The 18,825-nt window shown below is 39.0% G+C and overlaps 1 protein-coding gene across 2 annotated transcripts in view; it reads left to right on the plus strand.

Annotated features, from left to right (window-relative positions):
• Positions 1-9,979: 9,979 nt before the first annotated feature.
• Positions 9,980-18,825, plus strand: part of LOC105497284 (nibrin) — a 62,426-nt gene continuing 53,580 nt past the window's right edge. For both annotated transcript variants that reach the window (XR_011606384.1, XM_011768293.2), the window contains exons 1-5: positions 9,980-10,131; positions 11,786-11,919; positions 13,101-13,249; positions 13,734-13,893; positions 16,298-16,401. Coding sequence is in view for 1 of the 2 variants with exons in the window: in XM_011768293.2 (XP_011766595.2) it covers positions 10,095-10,131; positions 11,786-11,919; positions 13,101-13,249; positions 13,734-13,893; positions 16,298-16,401 (584 nt within the window). In the remaining variant the exon portion in view is untranslated. The remainder of the gene's footprint in view (positions 10,132-11,785; positions 11,920-13,100; positions 13,250-13,733; positions 13,894-16,297; positions 16,402-18,825) is intronic.

Raw genomic sequence — 18,825 nt, forward strand, 5'->3', positions numbered from 1 at the left:
AGCTGGGTACCATTGGACACTTCTACATTTCAGTACCACCTCTGGCCCTGCACGTACACATCACAAGGTGGGCAGAAAGTATAATCCAGTCTGCTGGAAGACAGCCCCACAGAGGGACAACTAGCATTAACTCTATACTGAAGTGACACAAACCACACAAGTATTTCTGAATTGATCTAAGAAATAAATTAATTCCCCAATTCAATTTAGCAGACACCCAAACTGCTGGTGACCCCTCCAACATCATCCAACATGAGAGGAATTTTGACAGAAATAGGAATGGAAAGATAATTATTTTAACTCCGTTTGTTAAAATAACTTACTTTTGTGAATTTGACTGGAAAAAAAAATTGCCCTGGGGCCTTGGAAGAGCTGTGCAAGCGAGAGGCCCTGAAATTTACCAGCTTCAGGTAAATCAGCCCTTGCCTTAGCTATATGTTTTCACAGGGCACTGAATTTCCCTTTTGGGGTTCTTATTACAATTGCAATTGCGTCTTTCTCTTACATATTAGAGGCTGTAGGGTGGGGTGCCTATCTTTTTAAATTTACCATCCTTCTGTCCCTCATATCTAGCACAATGTTTGGTGCATGGTGAGCCCTCAAACACTTTGTTGAATGAGGTACTGAGACTGTTACCATTTTCTAATGGGATTATCACAAAAGTAATTTAGAGGAGAATGTGCAGCAGTGATAGGCGCTACTAAGGAACAGACAAGGGGCATAAAACCAAGAGGCCATTCAAAATGCACTAAGTTACAGTATTTCCATGAGGGGGAGCCATGGAACATAACTTCAGTGTCTGAGGATCTATTTCTCATGAAAGCTAGTATTTCTCAATTTTTTCTGTGTGTCAGATTCTGCACACAGTCTGTGTACACGTTTCACTAATTGTCACAAGCACTTATAAGGCTTATATTATCATTAGCAGCATTTGGGAAACTGAGGCACAACACAGGTAGGCAAACTGTCCAGCTAGTAAACAACGGTGATGGAATCTGAACCCAGCCTTGTCACGCTATAGGGCCCCTGCTTTCAGCCACTGTTTTTTACTCTTTGCTAGTGGGGTGGAACCTCAGGAGTCAGACTTCTGGGGTTCAAGCCAAGCTACATGTTTCACTAGATGTATAATGTTTAGCCAGTTACAAACTTTCTAATTTGATTCCCTTATCTGTGAGATGCAGATACAATAGTAGGAGTGCCAACCTCAAAAGCTTCTACTCAGATTTAAATGAAATAATATATTTAAAGCACTTAGAACAGAACATGACACATACAAAACAGCCAGCAAATGCTCACTATCATCATGCACATGGAGAATGGCCAGTAATTAGCCCAGAATCAGCATAGAACCCCTGATACCACTATGTAATGATTTTTCTTTTCTCACAGAATCACAAGCTATAACTACTAAGCAAATTCAACAGGATGATTACCCATGAAGTAAACTACCCTAAGGGAGAAAAAGAAAAAAACCTACAAAAGGCCTTACCGAAAGCATTGGTGTCTAGAAATTATGCTTAGTGCAAATATGTATATATACACATATATATAAAAGACAGAGTTTTGCTCTTGTTGCCCTGGCTGGAGTGCAGTGGCGTGATCTCGGCAAACTGCACCTCCCGAGTTCAAGCGGTTCTCCTGCCTCAGCCTCCTAAGTAGCTGGGATTGCAGATAACTACTACCAAGCCCAGCTAATTTTTGTATTTTTAGTAGAGATGGGGTTTCACCATGTTGGCCAGGCTAGTCTCGAACTCCTGACCTCAGGCGATTAGCCCGCCTAGGCCTCCCAAAATGCTGGAATTACAGGCATGAACCACCTCGTCTGGCCAGTGCAGTTTAATATTTTTGTTAGAGTCAAAATAAATAAATAAATAAAATTTTAAAAATTAAAAAAAGACACGCAGTATCCAAAATGGAGTTGTGTTTGAATGAAATTAAGGCTCACAGCTTCTGCCCCAGGAAAAGAGGTTGAAGAGGGTGATCAGGCTTAGCCAGGTTGGGAATGTAAGGGCAAACACAAATTAAGAATAAGAGGCTTAATTCTCCCTGTTGAAAATAAAGGAAGAGGTTTCCCCTCCTCCCTTTTCTTAGAGCATTTGCTTTATAAATCTTGTCCTTGCAAATTCTTTCGTTGTCTCTTTGGAATGTATGCAAATCTTTTTTTATTTAAGGCTAAGTAAGCCTCTTGCCAGCCTTACAATGCAGCAGTGTCTAAGGACCCTACAGCCACTCCTTTGCAAAGTAATAATCAAAGAAGATAGTGCCCCTATCCTATCTCCTATTTCTGTGGGAAAGTAGGAGCCTAACTTCAGCTGTTTACCTAGCTTCAAGTTGAAACCTACCCCCAGTCATAAAGATAAAATAAGTTAATTTTTCCTTTAAATCAACCCAATTAGTTAATATGGGTGATCACCCTAATTACCAAGTGAATTTGGAATGAACAAGGTGTGACAAAGGGTGCTGTCAAGTCCTCTTACTTGAGGACTAATTATTGTTCCTCTTAAGAACATGTATGAAATGGTTGTATCTGCTTGTCTATATAAAGTGTGAGATTTATTTTTGTCTTCACAATCTCTAGTCAATTGCCTGTGAGTCTACTGGGATGGCAGGAAATGTTGTGTTTAACTGGACATCCCCAACAGCAGTAAGCTGCAAGTAAACCCCTTGGCATCCAGCCGCAAAGCCATGTTGTTATACCAGCCTGTGCTGCTGCGGTGAGGAAGACCCACACCTTTCAGAAATGGCCACAGGGTTACTCCATATTATTTTGGAAATAGAATAAATAGACTGAGACACTCTTTGATTTCTGACTCACTACTGAAGAATATCAGTAAGGCCCACCTGAAAGGGAGAGTCATGCTTACGTCTGGTGGAAGGTGCCAGACAAGTGATCACTGACATCCTTACAGGGCAAGTCTGAGTCGGGGAAAAGGGAGCTACAGTGAATAATGTTCCTCCCTCTGGATTTTTGCTTTTAATTTTTTTCTAGAGATGGGATCTCACTATGATGCTCAGACTGGCCTTAAACTCCTGGGCTCAAGCAATCCTCCTGCCTCAGCCTCCAGAGTAGCTGGGATTACAGATGTGAGCCACTGTGCTAGGCCTCTCTGGTTTTTGATCCTGCCTTCACTCCCAAGATTGTACATTACAGAAATTGCTCAAGAGTTGTGCTGTGCTCCAGGAACTAAGTCTGTTCCATTTGGGAGCTGAAGGGATTGAAAGAGAGTTGCAATGAGAAGCAAACCACCTGATGATACTGTTCTTGTCACAACTCTGTGACAAATTGGCTTTCTGCTACCGGACAAATTAACTTTTATCAGCTTTATTTTCCTTATAAAACTAGGGTGTTTGCATAAATGAGAAAAGTGTAGAACTATAAGATCACTTGTAGTTCTAAAAATCTGTGATTTTGCAAATAAACTAGATTTGATAGAGTTGCTACAGGTAACCTGGTGTGGTACTAAGGAGGTCATTGTGAAATACTGTTAAAATGAAAATAACTTAAATATATATATAACATATATATATAATATTAACTCTTATGTATCTCTGGTGTTTGAATACTCCATCTAATTTACATATTTTAGGTAAATATTAAGCTTCAGAGTTTCAAAGTGCTTTGCAATTGTTAATTCGCTTCTGGAATGACTTCTGCAAGGGAGGCTTGCCCATGATCCCATTACACAGACTTATTTGTTCTCATTCAGTGAAGCCAAATCTCATACTCTGCAATTTGGAGTCTTACATTCTTTTATCTTTAAATTAAAAAAAAAAAAAAAAAACTATGATCAAACAGCCAATATGATTCAAGGAATCCATTGATGTGTCAATTCTATTTCTTATGCACAGATTAATCATACATATATTGTTATATTCCCATATAAAGATGAAACAAGACACATAGAAGTTAAATTATTTATTCTAGTAAAATATATAATTATTATAGCAAAACCATTATGGTAAAGTAGAATGAGCATTGGGACACAAAAACAGAACTCATTGCTCCTTACTATCAGACATATTCATAATAATAAAGATACACCTTGAATCAACACTTGTTCACCACATGCTTCTCATTCACTCACACCCCACACCCCAACGACCTTCACAGTTGCAATCTAAGTAAAAGTTGGAAGAGGTTCAATGAATAATGAAGTTTAACAAAGAGTTATGTATCTTCCATGTGTTCATCACTATGGTAAATATGAGACACAAAAGTGATTTAGACAGTAGGAACACAGACATGTCTTAGACACCACCTCCTCCCTCATGGAACTAGAAAGGAAGAAAAGGAAACTCACATTTGCTTAACAACTACCATGTATATATTATAGTATCTTGTGGAAGGAAAATAAAATCTGAGGACCCCAAATTCACTATGCCAAAAGGGAAGAGTTAAGCTCAGAAACTGAGTCATGAAAAAACTACCTTTCCTTTTGTCTTAAACTGACAGATGGCCATGTATCTCCACAGGGGTCCTCCCTCATCTGATGATGTAAATTAACACGTTATCTTCACAGGTATGGGACAAGAGGAGACTAGAAATCATCCTGCCGCCCCCCAACCCACTCACCCTGAGACAAATGCATATTTGCTGCTTCTTCTATGTTTACTTTATCTTATGTAAAGCACAGATTTATTGAGCACGATATGAATACATCAACTGTTCCCTCTCTCCCCTCCCTTTCTTGTGCAACGTGTGGATTCACAAGAGTGTGACCATACCGTCCTTCTTTTTTTCTTTTTGTCTTTCCCCTCCTGACCACTTTTCCCCTTTAAATAGTGAAGCCCTCAAAATCCTTGGAAAAATTACAGGCCACACATTCTACTGTGGCTTGTGTCTTTTTACCAAGCCTGTCCTCAACCTTGGCAAAAATAAACCTCTAAATTGATTGAGACTTGTCTCAGAGACTTATGGATAAGAGGAGACTGAGTTACCTTTGTTAGTTACCCATTGTGTAATTAAGTCTAGCACTATTGAACTTATATTTTAGCTGAACATTAGTTGGAAATTAATGGCAGGGTTAATGGAATTTTGGGGGAGAGGACAAGGCAAATATTTTTAGGGTAAGATAAAGGAACCAAAGGGAGAAACTGAAAACAAGTAGGAGAAAGGGATAACTGATAAAGCAAAACCCTGGGTAAATGAGAGGAGATGGGTGTAAGCACATGGAGAAATTGATCCTGAACTGAATAGTAAAATCATATTAAACCAGAAATAAGAAGGCAAGGATAAGGCATGGGTACAGATTTTAAAAGACAAGAGGCTTGTCTTGTGATACGAACAGCAGCAGTGTAAGGTCAGAAATTGTAAGGAAGTTCTTGCATCAATTTCTAGTAAGATACGATACCATTTTCTTGGAAGGAAAGCAGGAGATGATCAGATCTGAGGAGTTCAGCAAATGTGTCAAATAGCTCTTCAGAGTTATTGAGAATAGATTTTCTTAAAAGCAGGAAAAGACACTGATCAATTGTATTCTGTAGTTCAACTGATATAAGAGTTTATGGATTGGCATTGGCTTTTGAAGATGGACAGATTTTACTCAGGTGTCTCAGTAGAGAAATTTGTTGTGGGATTGACTCATAGTTCTGAGTTTGTTAGGGCTTCCAGACAAGTGAGCTATGGAGCTGAGAGATCTCAGAGTAAAAGTACTTCTGAGAGCTACAGCTCAGTACTGAGAAGCTGACTGACAGCAAAGTTACTGAGCTATCGATCCTGATGTCCAGCCCGGATATGAAGGAGGATGGAAGGAGACTGACACCTGGGTAAAGTGGAAGGATCATGAGGCTGGAGTCCTGGGTGAGGTTAAAAAGAGGGGCAATGGAAGTGAACATACAAAGAAGTGGGAAGGCCAGGCAGCTCCAGTTAGAAAGCAGGAGAATAAGGGTGAAGAAGGTTCTGATGATGTGAAGATCAAAAGTGTGGCCAACCGAGAGGGTGGTATGTGTGGAGTAGAGATGAAAGTCACAGAAGCTGAGATAGTTGAAGAATGGTGAGCCTAGAGTGAGTTTTCAGCATAGTTGAGAGTGATGGCAAGAGTTGAGATGGAGTAAAATCTCTCACATACGTGACAGTGTCCTTAATGAATATGGGCAACTGACATGGTCATACCTGCAGTAGGTAATAGAAAAAGAAGGTCTAGAGGGTGGATAGTTACACGAAATGATCCTGACCAAGGAGAGAAAGTCACGGTCTCTTTCTGAATATCATGACCTGAGCCACTTTACCAATCCAGAACCCACTGACTGGTGGAGAGGCAGGACTGCCAGGAAGAAGGATCTTGCAATCCCATAGCAAGAATATATGGTAATAACCTCCCCGCACCCCATCCTACTCTCAGTCTTTCCCTTAAGGGACCTATAGCCATTCACTTGGAAAATCATACACTGAGGAAAAGAGAATGCCCACATACTTGGAGGGCTGTGGGACATGATCATTATTGATACACATGAACCCAAAATAGTATGGCTCCTGGTTAAAGCAGAGGTATTCAGAAGCCAGAGAGTTAAGGGAGTCCTTGTCCAGGTCTGGCACACAGTGGGTCCACTGAACACACAGACCTACGTGGTGGTCATTTCCCTAGTTCCCAAATATATAATCGAAATGAACATCCTTGGTAGTTCTTACAATACTCACATCAGCTCCTTGGCCTATAGGGTAAGAGCTATCAACGTGGGCAAGGCCAACAGGGAGCAGCCTCTGAAATTGCACAGCCACGACAGTGAGCAAAAACAATATAGAGGAATGATAGATATTAGTGCTTTCTTTTTGGTTCCTTTTATATCTCCATTTAATTCACCATACTTGACTTACAAAAGCCTGACAGTTCCTGGAGAATAAACAGCTGATTACTGCAATCAACAAAGTAATAACCCCAATTAGAGCTGCCGTATCAGATGTGAAATCTTTACAAGAGCAGAGCAACATGACCCTAGGCAACAGGTTTGGGGTGTTTGGTATGATGACATGTGTTTCCCCAACCTTATCAGAAAGTAGAATCCAAAAGTGCTCATATTTAATTAGAACAAATACTAGAAAATATTTGCAAAGTTGACCCAGAGCTAAGTTGTATCTCCTTAACCTCTAGCATAATGTAGTCCCAAGAGACCTGAAGTGTCTGGACATGCTACAGAACATCCCACTGTTCTACTACAGTGATGGTATGATGCTCGCCAGATTGGATGAGCAAGGATTTGGCAAACAGGTTGGAGGCGTTGGTGAGATACGCATACTTCAGAGTGTGGAAGAAAATTCCTGCAAAATGCTGATGCTTCACTAAATCACTGACATTTAGGGATTCGATGATGCAGGGCATACTTTTGTGTGTCCTACTTAAGAAAGATCTGCCTACTTTGAAATCATGTTTTCTTCTACCAATATTTATTGTTTTACTTTCATATTTAAATTATGATTCATCTGGAATTTAGATGAAGTCTAATTCATCTAAATGAATTAGGGGGATCAGTCTTCATTTCTTGTGTTATGTGAACACATTTCTTGTGTCATGTTAATAAACGGGATCATTAATTTGTGGGGTGGGGTGGGGGCACATGAGACTTTCCTTTGTTGCCCTGTAATCATCTTTGAAAAATCAAATTACCTTATGTGTCCACTTCTCTTAGGGCCCTCTATTCTGACTCATTTGCCTGTTTTCTATCCTTGTACCAAGCAAACACTAACTTAATAACTGTAACTTTATAATAGATCTCAGTATTTCATAATTTAAATACTCCAGCTTTGTTCTTCAAAATTGCCTTGGCTATTCTAGGCATTTGCATTTCCATATAAATTTTAGAATCTGCTTAACCATTTCTATTCAAAAAAAAGCATTTGAGACATTACTGAAGTTATATTGAATCTATAGATCAATTTTGGAGGAAATGACATCTTAACAATAATATATAATCCATTATCCTTGCATTTATTTAGGACTTTAAAAACTTTCCATCGGCCAGGCCCGGTGGCTCACGCCTGTAATCCCAGCACTTTGGGAGGCCGAGGTGGGCGGATCACAAGGTCAGGAGATAGAGACCACAGTGAAACCCCGTCTTTACTAAAAATACAAAAAATTAGCCGGACGCGGTGGCAGGCGCCTGTAGTCCCAGCTACTCAGGAGGCTGAGGCAGGAGACTGGCGTGAACCCGGGAGGCGGAGCTTGCAGTGGGCGGAGATCGCGCCACCGCACTCCAGCCTGGGGGACAGAGCGAGACTCCGTCTCAAAAAAAAAAAAAAAAAAAAAACTTTCCATCAATAATGTTATGTTGTCAATAATATTTTGTATTACATATTTTGATCGATGTAATACCAAGTACTTGATTATTTTGGTGCCATTATAATTATACATGTAATTTTCTATTTATTTTCTGGAATATAAGTATACAATTAAATTTTGTATCTAGATATTATATCTAGAACCTTATTAAGTTGATTTATTAATTAAAATAGTTTGCCAACAGTCTTTTTGATTTTCAATATAGGCAATCATGTAATTTGTGAATAATGACTGTTATTTTTTCCTTTCCAAACTTAATGTCTTTTGTTACTTTTTCTCCTTTATTGCATTGGCTAGAGCATCTAAAGCCATGTTGAAAATAAGTGGTAAGAGCATGTACGTCCTTGTTTCATTACTGATGTCACGGGGAAATGTTCAATAATTTACATTAAGTATAACGTAAGCTGTAGTTTTTTTTGTAAATGTCCTTTATCAGATCATGGATGTTTTCTCTATTCCTACTTTGCAGAGAGGTTTTTATCATAAATGGGTGTTAAATTTTATCAATTTCTTTGCAACTATCAAGATAATCATGATTTTTCTCCTATTTAAAAATTATTCTGATGAATTACATTTATTTTTTTTCCCCAATGTTAACCCATCCTTTTGTTTCTGGATAAATCCCTCTTAGTTATGATTATCCTAATACTACTTGATTCAATTTGCTAACACTGTGTTTAGGATTTTGCATTTATGATGATAAAGAGATTGGTAAACCAGCTTTTTTTTTTTTTTTTTTTTTTTTTGACAGGATCTTGCTCTATTGCCCAGGCTGGAGTGCAGTGGCACATGATCATGGCTCACTGCAGCATTGAACTCCTGGGCTCAAGTGATCCTTCTGCCTCAGCCTCCTGAGTAGCTGGGAATACAGGACCATGCCACCATGCCCTGCTAATTTTAAACTTGTTTATAAAGACAGGGTCTTGCCAAGTTGCCCATGCTGATCTTAAACTCCTGGCCTCAAGTGATCCTCTCATCTTGGCCTCCCAGACTGCTGGGATTAAAGGCATGAGCCACGGTGCTGAGCCTAAACGAGCCTTTTGAAAGTGACATTTCCCCCCATTACAGAATGCTTTTGAAAGCCAAAATGTATGTGATCAGGAGTGTGCTCTCAGATGTTTATTTGGTAGTGCGCAGGATGTAGCCTACATTATGGGGGACGTGGGTGGTGATGGGTTAGGAAGCTACTGGAATTAGGAGGAGAGCTTGAACCAGCTTGAGACAAGTGGAAATGGAAAGGAAGGGAAAATACAGGAGACTGCCCAGTAGTTAGCATGTGATTAGATGAAACGGTGGCATTATGAAATAAAGATGTTAGGACAAGTTGATTTGAACTTAGAAAAGAGTAAAAATAATGAGTTTACTTTGAGGTGAAATCCTTATCTTCGTCATTATTATCACCATCCCTAGAATCCAAAAGAACACCTGCAATTTAAGAAATTGCAAACGCACGAAACTACATAACTGGTCAGTATTTTAATGCATTTAATTAAAAACGTTCCTTATGTTGCTTTGGAGTTAGTTTTTTAAATTCTTTTCGTTCATAATCAGGAAAGGTAGTAACCTTATATTCGGCGACACCTTAGAAACGTGCCCTTTTAACGCAGCACATTTTAATACCGATTGTGCTGTTCCTTTTCCAACCACCAGGTGGCGGCCAAGCGCTCAAGTCGCACTCCCGCCTCATCCAAGGCAGCCTGCGTGGCTCCCGGGAGCGCGCACGTCCCGGAGCCCGTGCCGACCGCAGGCGCCGTATCCGCGCTCGTCTACCACCCCGGTTACGCGGTTGCACGCCGGCCTCAGCCCTGAGGAGCCGGACCCATGTGGAAACTGCTGCCCGTCGCGGGTCCGGCAGGAGGTAAGGGCGGAAGGGAAGCCTCGGGGTCCATTTTCCTGGTAGCGACTGCCTCGGGGGAGGGCCTGCGGGTGATGATTCCTGCGTCGCGTCGGTTCCCGCTCGGGGAGGCTGCGGAAGCGGTCGCAGAAGCGGCGAGTTCACTGTATGGCAAGCGCGTTTTCCCGGTGGCGCGGCGGCTGTGAGCCGGAATGCAGCGCGGGCGGTGGGGTGATTGCTGCGCCCCCTGGTGGCGGTCCCCCGCGCCTCTCCCCCGACTCCTCCTTCCTCCCAGCCTCACCGCGGCAAGGTTGCAGCGCCCGGGCTGGATGGCCTGCGGGTGAGCGGCAGCCTGCGCCTAGTGGGAACCCCCGGCAGGAAGTTAGCATGGGCGGACCACACGGGGGCCACACATGACTTTTGTGAAGAACTACCGGACAGTTTGGGGAAATGACTACCACGAGAAGGCTTACTTTCAGTTTTGTTTCAGACTCCTTTTCCACAATGTCATCAGAACAACGGGAAAAGTCGATTTTTTCCCCTTCATTTCCAGCTGTGTGAAATGTGATCACATGTTAATTGGTTGCCTGTGGTGGGTGTGAAGGGTCTTGTCCTCGGGAAGTTTACATGATGATTAGCAAAGATCTATGTAGAGACTAAATGGACTGGCAGGGTTAGAGAGTGTGGAGACGGCCAAACTAAATAAATATACTGTGAAAACTCACAGGTCAAGGCGTCCCTGGAGACCTGGCTCTCCTGGACTCCTTACTCTTTATCTGCCCTAATCTCTCTGCCACTTGGGTAACGAAATCACGCTCCCAGACGGAACTCCGCATGTCTCCAGTATATATACTGTTATTCCAACAACTTATGATTTACAGCAATTTTAAAAGAAACTGATAACCGTTTCCCACTGATTGGAGATGCTCTCCTTAAGATAAAAACAAAATTGCAAAAAATGTACACGTGCATCTTAGTCTGGACTTTGTTGCGTTGGTCTGTGGTGTTCACTCCTGGTCCAATACCATACTTTTAGTTTTATGACATGTTTTGCCATCTGGTAGGGCAAGCTCCTATAATATTATTCACATTTTTCTTGACTATCTTTGTTTTGTTTTGTTTTTTTGAGACGGAGTCTCACTCTGGCACCGAGGCTGGAGTGCAGTGGCACCTCCATCTCCTGGGTTCAAGCAATTGTCCTGCTTCAGCCTCCCAAGTAGCTGGGATTACAGGCTTGAGTATCTTTTTTATAGTTTCCAGATATTTTTGTTTATCAAGTTCCAAACATAATATTGTGATTGTTGCTAGGTAATACATTAAGTTTTTAAGTTAATTTGAGGGAACATTGACTTCTTTCAGCATTGCTTTCCCTTTAGAAAAATGATGTAGCCTTCTATCTAGATAACCTTTTCTTTTCTCTTTTTTATTGTGTTTTAAATTTTGTTGTTGTTACTTCTGAAACACCATAGTTAGATAACCTTTGGTATCCTTCAGTGAGGCTTTACTGAAAACACAAGTTTGACATATATAAAGTTGAGTAACATTTGAATAACAAAATAAAGATGTTTTATTTAATATTTGTCATACCTATATCATATATACTTACATGTATGTGTGTGTTCGTGTACATGTGTATGTGTCTATCAACTTATCTTTTTCTAAAAAAAATTTGTCTCAGGAGAGCCATACAGACTTTTGACTGGCGTTGAGTACGTTGTTGGAAGGAAAAACTGTGCCATTCTAATTGAAAATGATCAGTCAATCAGCCGAAATCATGCTGTGTTAACTGCTAACTTTTCGGTAACCAACCTGGTATGTTACTAATTTTGTTTCACTAGTTTCCAGTAAGGGGGTTGCACAAAATACTCTCTTGGTGTGTATGTGAGAGAGAGATCACAGGACTTGTCATTTTATAGAGCTGTGTAGACTTTTTTAATGTTAACAAAATTAAATACTTATATTTTGGCAGTGGTACCAGTGGTATTTGTTTATTTTGAGATTTGAAGTTTCTATTTCAGTAATTTACTCTTTGTTTTAGTTAGTTAGAATCTCAGAGGAAGTAGGATATATTTATTTTTATTTGCTTACTAAATATTGTTTACTATTAGTTTGGTGCAAAAGTAATTGCTGTTTTTGCTGTTAGCAGTAATGTGTTTTTATGTGTCAGTAACTATGCCAACCCTGAGAATAGAACAATGAACAGTTCTTCATGGCTCTGGCTCTTAAAGAGGTTATGTAGCTGTGTGGACACGGGCATTTCTCATATAACACAAGTTTTTGCAATGGGAATTCATTTGTTTTATTAGGGAAATGCTTACTTAGGCCCACAGCTCGTTTAAATGGCTTTGAGTTTGTTTTGATCACAAGCGTGGGTGATAAAAGGGCTAAAAAAGTACATAAATATCTGTACTCATGATAACGCTGGTGGAATAAGAAAGATAAGTCATTATTTTAATCAAAGATTGCATATATGCGATCTGAATTTGTTAGTTTTATTTAGGTTTTGTTTCTATTCTTTTAGGTATAGAAAAACATTGAAATTTCTGCAGAAAAAGTAAAATTGTTACTGTAAGTCAGAAACACTAGCCTATAACCTCATATTCTCATGGGACTAATTTTTGCAATGTGGTTTTGATACTGTAAAACAAACAAAAAAAGATCTAAGAATGAAATTGTCATGTTTTTAATGAAACAGACTGCACCAAAGCAAAAAATTCTCGAATGTGTGTGAGGGGTCAGGAAAATCCCCACTGATGTACACAAGTAAAAAAATGTGTGTTCTGGGAGGGGTAATCCTGGATTAAGAAACTTCCCTAAGGGGAAATATGAATTGTTAGTTGAGGGATCTTCCTCTCAAGGCAACGAAAGCAGTAATTTTCTGCTGTGTTGGGAGGTTTGCCACCTGCCTATTGTTTTTTCTTTTAAAACCTTTTTCTCTGAGAAGTGAATGTACTGAGTGGTAAAAGACTTTAAATTATTTTCTAACTTTTCAGAGTCAAACAGATGAAATTCCTGTATTGACATTAAAAGATAATTCTAAGTATGGTACCTCTGTTAATGAGGAAAAAATGCAGAATGGCTTTTCCCGAACTTTGAAGTCGGGGGATAGTATTACTTTTGGAGTGTTTGAAAGTGAATTCAGGTAAGAAATGTTTAAATTGATATTAAAATGGACAGCTTTATTTCAGCCAAATCCTAAAGGAAAATGATATTTCTGATTAATGAATTTAAAACAGTGTAATTTAGTTCCTACTTAGCACAGTATTGGACTCTGTGCCGGGGGTGGTTAGTGCGTTTTGTACGTCATGGTGATGGGAGTTTGAGTGGGCCCTGAGGGACTTCATGAGAAATTATATTTCTTCAATTCCTCATTGGTGAAAGTATAATGTTAACTTTTGGTCATTGTTTTTTCTTCATTTGGACTCAGGACTTAGGAATTGATAATTTTCTAGGTTACAAAGCTTAATAATGATGAGGAATTGATAATTTCATAGGTTACAAAGGGTAACAATAAATAAAAGTTACGATAACAGTATATGATGTGAGCTTAAAGTTTTAAAGTGCTAAAAGTTGCCATCTCTGCAACTATGATACTATAACTTTATTTAACTTATTCTCATTTACAGAGTAGAGTATGAGCCTTTGGTTGCATGCTCTTCTTGTTTAGATGTGTCTGGGAAAACTGCTTTAAATCAAGCTATATTGCAACTTGGAGGATTTACTGTAAACAATTGGACAGAAGAATGCACTCACCTTGTCATGGTATCAGTGAAAGTTACCATTAAAGTAGGTTGAATATCTTGTTCTTATGTTAAAATAAGTTCTTTGAATTTAAGCTTACCCACTATACACAGAATTTTTTTTTAAATTACTTTAAGACTATCAGAACTGTTAGTTGTAGATGTATATATACCCACTCCGTCCTTTTGTATACCGTTTAGTCTTGAGTGGCTTTTCAGATAACCTGTTTATTATCTGAGACAAGCCAAAGCAACTAAAATTATATTTCACATTTTGTTTAGCATTTTAAAAAGTGATTCTGGTGTCCTTCCACCAAGAAGGTTATGACAGTGCCTAGTTTGTGTTTTCAGTCTTAAAGCAACGCAACTAGAGATTAACTGCCAGTCTTCAAAGTTAGCATCTCATGTCTCTTCCATCAAGTTGTCTTCCTCCAGTCTCCAGGTGATTCATCTCCTTTTTAACAGGTTGACTATAGGTTTGTGGGATTCTTTTAGATTAATATCTATAGTAAAAAACCACAAATACTTAGATTCCTTTATTAAAAATCCTTTAGTATTTAATATAATTAAACTAGAATTATATTTTATAGCTAAAGAGTTATCATGGAGAAAGGCTTGCTGCTCAGCTGGAACTCAACTTGTGCTTTGGTGGGGTTGTCTGTAATCAAGGGTTTTTTTATTTTTGCAAGTTTATGAAGTTGATTTTATAAATTCAGCAGTGTGATTAGCCTCCAGAGTACTAGTATATGCATATAAACTCACAAATAGTAGATTTACAAATCAAAGTGTCCATTTATGGTTTTCAGAAGGGTTGCACCTTTACCACAATATTTAAGTGTGGGCCCTAGCACAGTCCTCTTTAAGATATTACTTAAGAAATAGAGTAGGTAATCATACACTTGCTTGGTTGGTGTGAAATAAGATCAAAGGTAGTTAGATTGTCTTGAGAGATATTTTACTACGTCTGTGACAGACCTGGCACTTCCAGTGGGTGGGATGCTGATGACCACCTTGTGAATTGCTTTATTACACACACCAACATGGTTTACAGATTAATTTGTTAAAAAAAAATTCCTGATCATTCATATGCCAAAATAGAAAACCTTGTTGTTATATTATTTTTTTGGTAAGTTTTCTGAAAGTACAATTAGCTTATATTTTTCAAGTCATTGAATGTTAGAGCCAAAAAGGAAGTCAAAGACCATTTTTTTCTTGCTATTAGCTACTTAAAAAAAACAAGAACAACAAGAAGAACAAAAAAACCTTTCAGTTCAACTTTTGTTTTCTGAGGCATGGACTAATTAATTTCCCAAGTCACGTGTATTAGAGATTACTCAGTACAGTGTTGATTTGCACATTACTGGTTCATGCTAGTTTCTTTCTTTCACTTTGGAAGGTGATATCTTGCAGGTTCCATACTTGAGAGACACTCTAAATCTGCTTGCCCCTATTTAGACAATGAAGTACCCTGTGTTATTAAAAGCATATTCATGGCTGGGTGTTGTGGCTTGCATCTCTAATCCCAGCACTTTGGGAGGCCGAGGTGGGAGGACTGCTTGAGCCCAGGAATTTGAGACCAGCCTGGGCAACATAGTGAGACTCCCTCTCTACAAAAAATTTTTAAAATTAGCTAGGTATGGTGGCATGTGCCTATAGTCCCAGCTGCTCAGAAGGCTGAGGCAGGAGGATTGCTTGAGCCCAGGAGGTTGAGGCTGCAGTGAACCAGGATCGCGCCACGGCACTCTAGCCTGGACAACAGAGCGAGACCCTGTCTCAAAAATAAAAAAGCATATTTATATTATTCTGAATTTTATTTTCATTACCCACTGTAGTATTTTCTAATGTTTGTCATGTTTTTTGGATGTATCATATTTGAGACTTACAGCTTAATTCACATGTGAGTTTAAATTTCTTTTTTTCCACTTTATATATACTTATTTTGTGCTTTTACCAAAAGTGATTTCTTTATTTACTTTCTCAGAAAGGCTTTACTGCATAGTTATAATTTTTCTGAAAGACAGTTAGTCTAAAAATATATCATGTTCATCTCCTAATACTGTCTTCCCTGCAGCAGATGTTACATTTTCTCAATTCTTAAATAATTTTTAACACTTTAATGTCTTTGAAAGTGGAATGCATTTTAAAATTGACTTTTATTTTATATTGTTGCACCCCTTCCAAAAAAGCAGTTTTAAAAATTAGTATTATAATTGGTGACTTCTTATAATTGAGTGATTATATTGTGATTTATGTTCTAAAATGATGCAGTGACCAAAGACTGACTTCTGTTTTATAGATTGTGGCTTCTTTATAAATTTAGAGAGATGAAAGGGAAAACATTATTTTTTATGAATGTAAACAGCCTCTTTGTAGTTTATAATTTAAAACTTTTCCTTAAAAAAATGGTAGCATATGAATATATATATATTCACATGTTTTCTTCATTTTAGACTATATGTGCACTTATTTGTGGACGTCCAATTGTAAAGCCAGAATATTTTACTGAATTCCTGAAAGCAGTTCAGTCCAAGAAGCAGCCTCCACAAATTGAAAGGTATATTATGTATTTTAAATATAACAAGATATCACTTATAATATATGATAGCATTGATTTTTATTTAGGTTGAGTCCCTCTTTAATGCTTGTTTCAGAATGTAATAGTTGCTGTTATAGTTAAGTATTATTAATGGAAGATTTTTTGTTAGTATGTAAAGAAAGAGTTTCCCAAATTTAATTGTTGGTTATTCTGTATCTCTGAAACAAATGTTAAATATATGCTAATATTTAAAGAAAAAAAATGGAAAGACAGTAAATGGCACTGAGGTATGATCAGAAGAGCACATCTGTCAGGTCCGGGCATCACACCACAGTTAGCTCTGGAATTGTGTGGTGCAGCAACCCTCTTTGGGAGCCACATAGTCCAGAATATTAACAGCACCATAGCTTTGGGAATGTAGCTCAGTTTTTCTGAGCTCCATTTTACTCATTTCAAAATTGAGACTAATACCTACCTAGCCGAGTTAAAAAGTCAGGAAACAACAGATGCTGGTGAGGCTGTGGAGAAAGAAGAACGCTTTTACACTGTTGGTGGGAGTGTAAGTTAGTTCAACCATTGTGGAAGACAGTGTGGTGATTCCTTAAGGATCTAGAACCAGAAATACCAATTGACCCAGCAGTCCCATTACTGGGTATGTACCCAAAGTATTAAAAATCATTCTGCTATAAAGACAAATGCACACATATGTTTATTGCAGCACTATTTACGATAGCAGAGACTTGGAACCAACCCAAATACCCATCAATGATAGACTGGGTATATGTCCATACCCATGCACATAAACACCATGGAATACTATGCAGCCATAAAAAAGAATGAATTCATGTCATTTGCAGGGACATGGATGAAGCTGGAAACCATCATTCTCAGCAAACTAACACAGGAACAGAAAACCAAACACCATATGTTCTCACTCATAAATGGGAGTTGAACAGTGAAAACACATGGCCACAGGGAGGGAAACATCACACACCGGGGCCTGTCGGGGGGTGGGGGACAAGGGGAGGGAGAGCATTAGGATAAATACCTAATGCATGCGGGACTTAAAACCTAGATGACAGGTTGATAGGTGCAGCAAACCACCATGGCATATGTATACCTATGTAACAAATCTACACGTTCTGCACATGTATCCCAGAACTTAAAATTGAAAAAAAAAAAAATTAAAATGTTATGCCAGTTAGAAATTTTACTACTAATTTTAATCTGTTTTGAGCTGTTATAAGCTATTTTGCTTAATGTTCGTTTTTTAGGGACCGTTTATACCTGATAATAGCTGTTAAAAATAACCAAAAATCAGGTTTTTCTCTTTGTTTATAATTTTTATCTGGGAAGTTTTTTTGTATTTTATACTCCAGTTGGCAGATAATGCGATATATTTGGACTCTGGAAAAAGATGCTCAGATTTTAAAATAGAGGATTCTTAACGTTTTTTGAGTCCAAGACCCCTGAATATGTGCCAGGTCTGACCCACAGACCCTGACCCAGCGACAGATGAACAAATGCACTCAAACACAGGTATCCAGTGAAAGAGCGAGCTATGGGGCTGAGCCACCCACAGACACTGAGGAGGGTGCTGTAGAGTTAGCAGCCACAGCCCAACTAGCTGGTGCTGTGGTCATTTATTCAGTATAGATTTAATGACAAAGGCTTTGAGTCTATGCAGTTGTGGATAATTAACATGGTTCCCATCCGGAGAGAGCAGTCCTACGAATGATAAAAGGCCAGGTTCCGAGCTAAGTAACTTACCTAGATCAGTTTCTTTACATCCCTTGTTATCTAATCTAAGCTTTCAGGCATTGTGTAAGAGAATTTGGCTGCTTTCAAATGTAAAACCTTCTGGCCTTCCAAGGTTTTCATCCCTCTACATTTTTTCCCACCACCCTGACTGAACTCCTGCAAATATGAAAGCAGGCCAGGCCTGGTGGCTCACACCTGTAATCCTAGCACTTTGAGAGGCCAAGATAGGCGGATCACTTGGGGTCAGGAGTTCGAGACCAGCATGACCAACATGGAGATACCCTGTCTCTACTAAAAATACAAAATTAGCCTGGTGTGGTGGCAGGTGCCTATAATCCCAGCTACTTGGAAGACTGAGGCATAGGAATCTCTTGACACCAGGAAGTGGAGGTTGCAGCGAGCCAAGACCCCACCACTGCACTCCACCCTGGGCGACAGAGTGAAACTGTGTCTCAAAAAAAAAAAAAAAAGAAGAAGAAGAAGATGAAAGCACTGGTCTCTCCTCAAGAAACTTCACCGACATAACTACAAAATTGCATAGTATTTTAACAGAATCACAATTTTCCCTGAAGCCTCTTGATAAGTCTCCCTGAGGAAGTACATAAAATCTTGTAAATAATGACTCTGGCTACAGATAATGAACTATTCTTAATTCTAGATTATACTTGAGGGTAGAGGAGT

Source organism: Macaca nemestrina, chromosome 8 (genome assembly GCF_043159975.1).
Source record: "Macaca nemestrina isolate mMacNem1 chromosome 8, mMacNem.hap1, whole genome shotgun sequence".
Taxonomy (NCBI): Eukaryota; Metazoa; Chordata; class Mammalia; order Primates; family Cercopithecidae; genus Macaca; species Macaca nemestrina.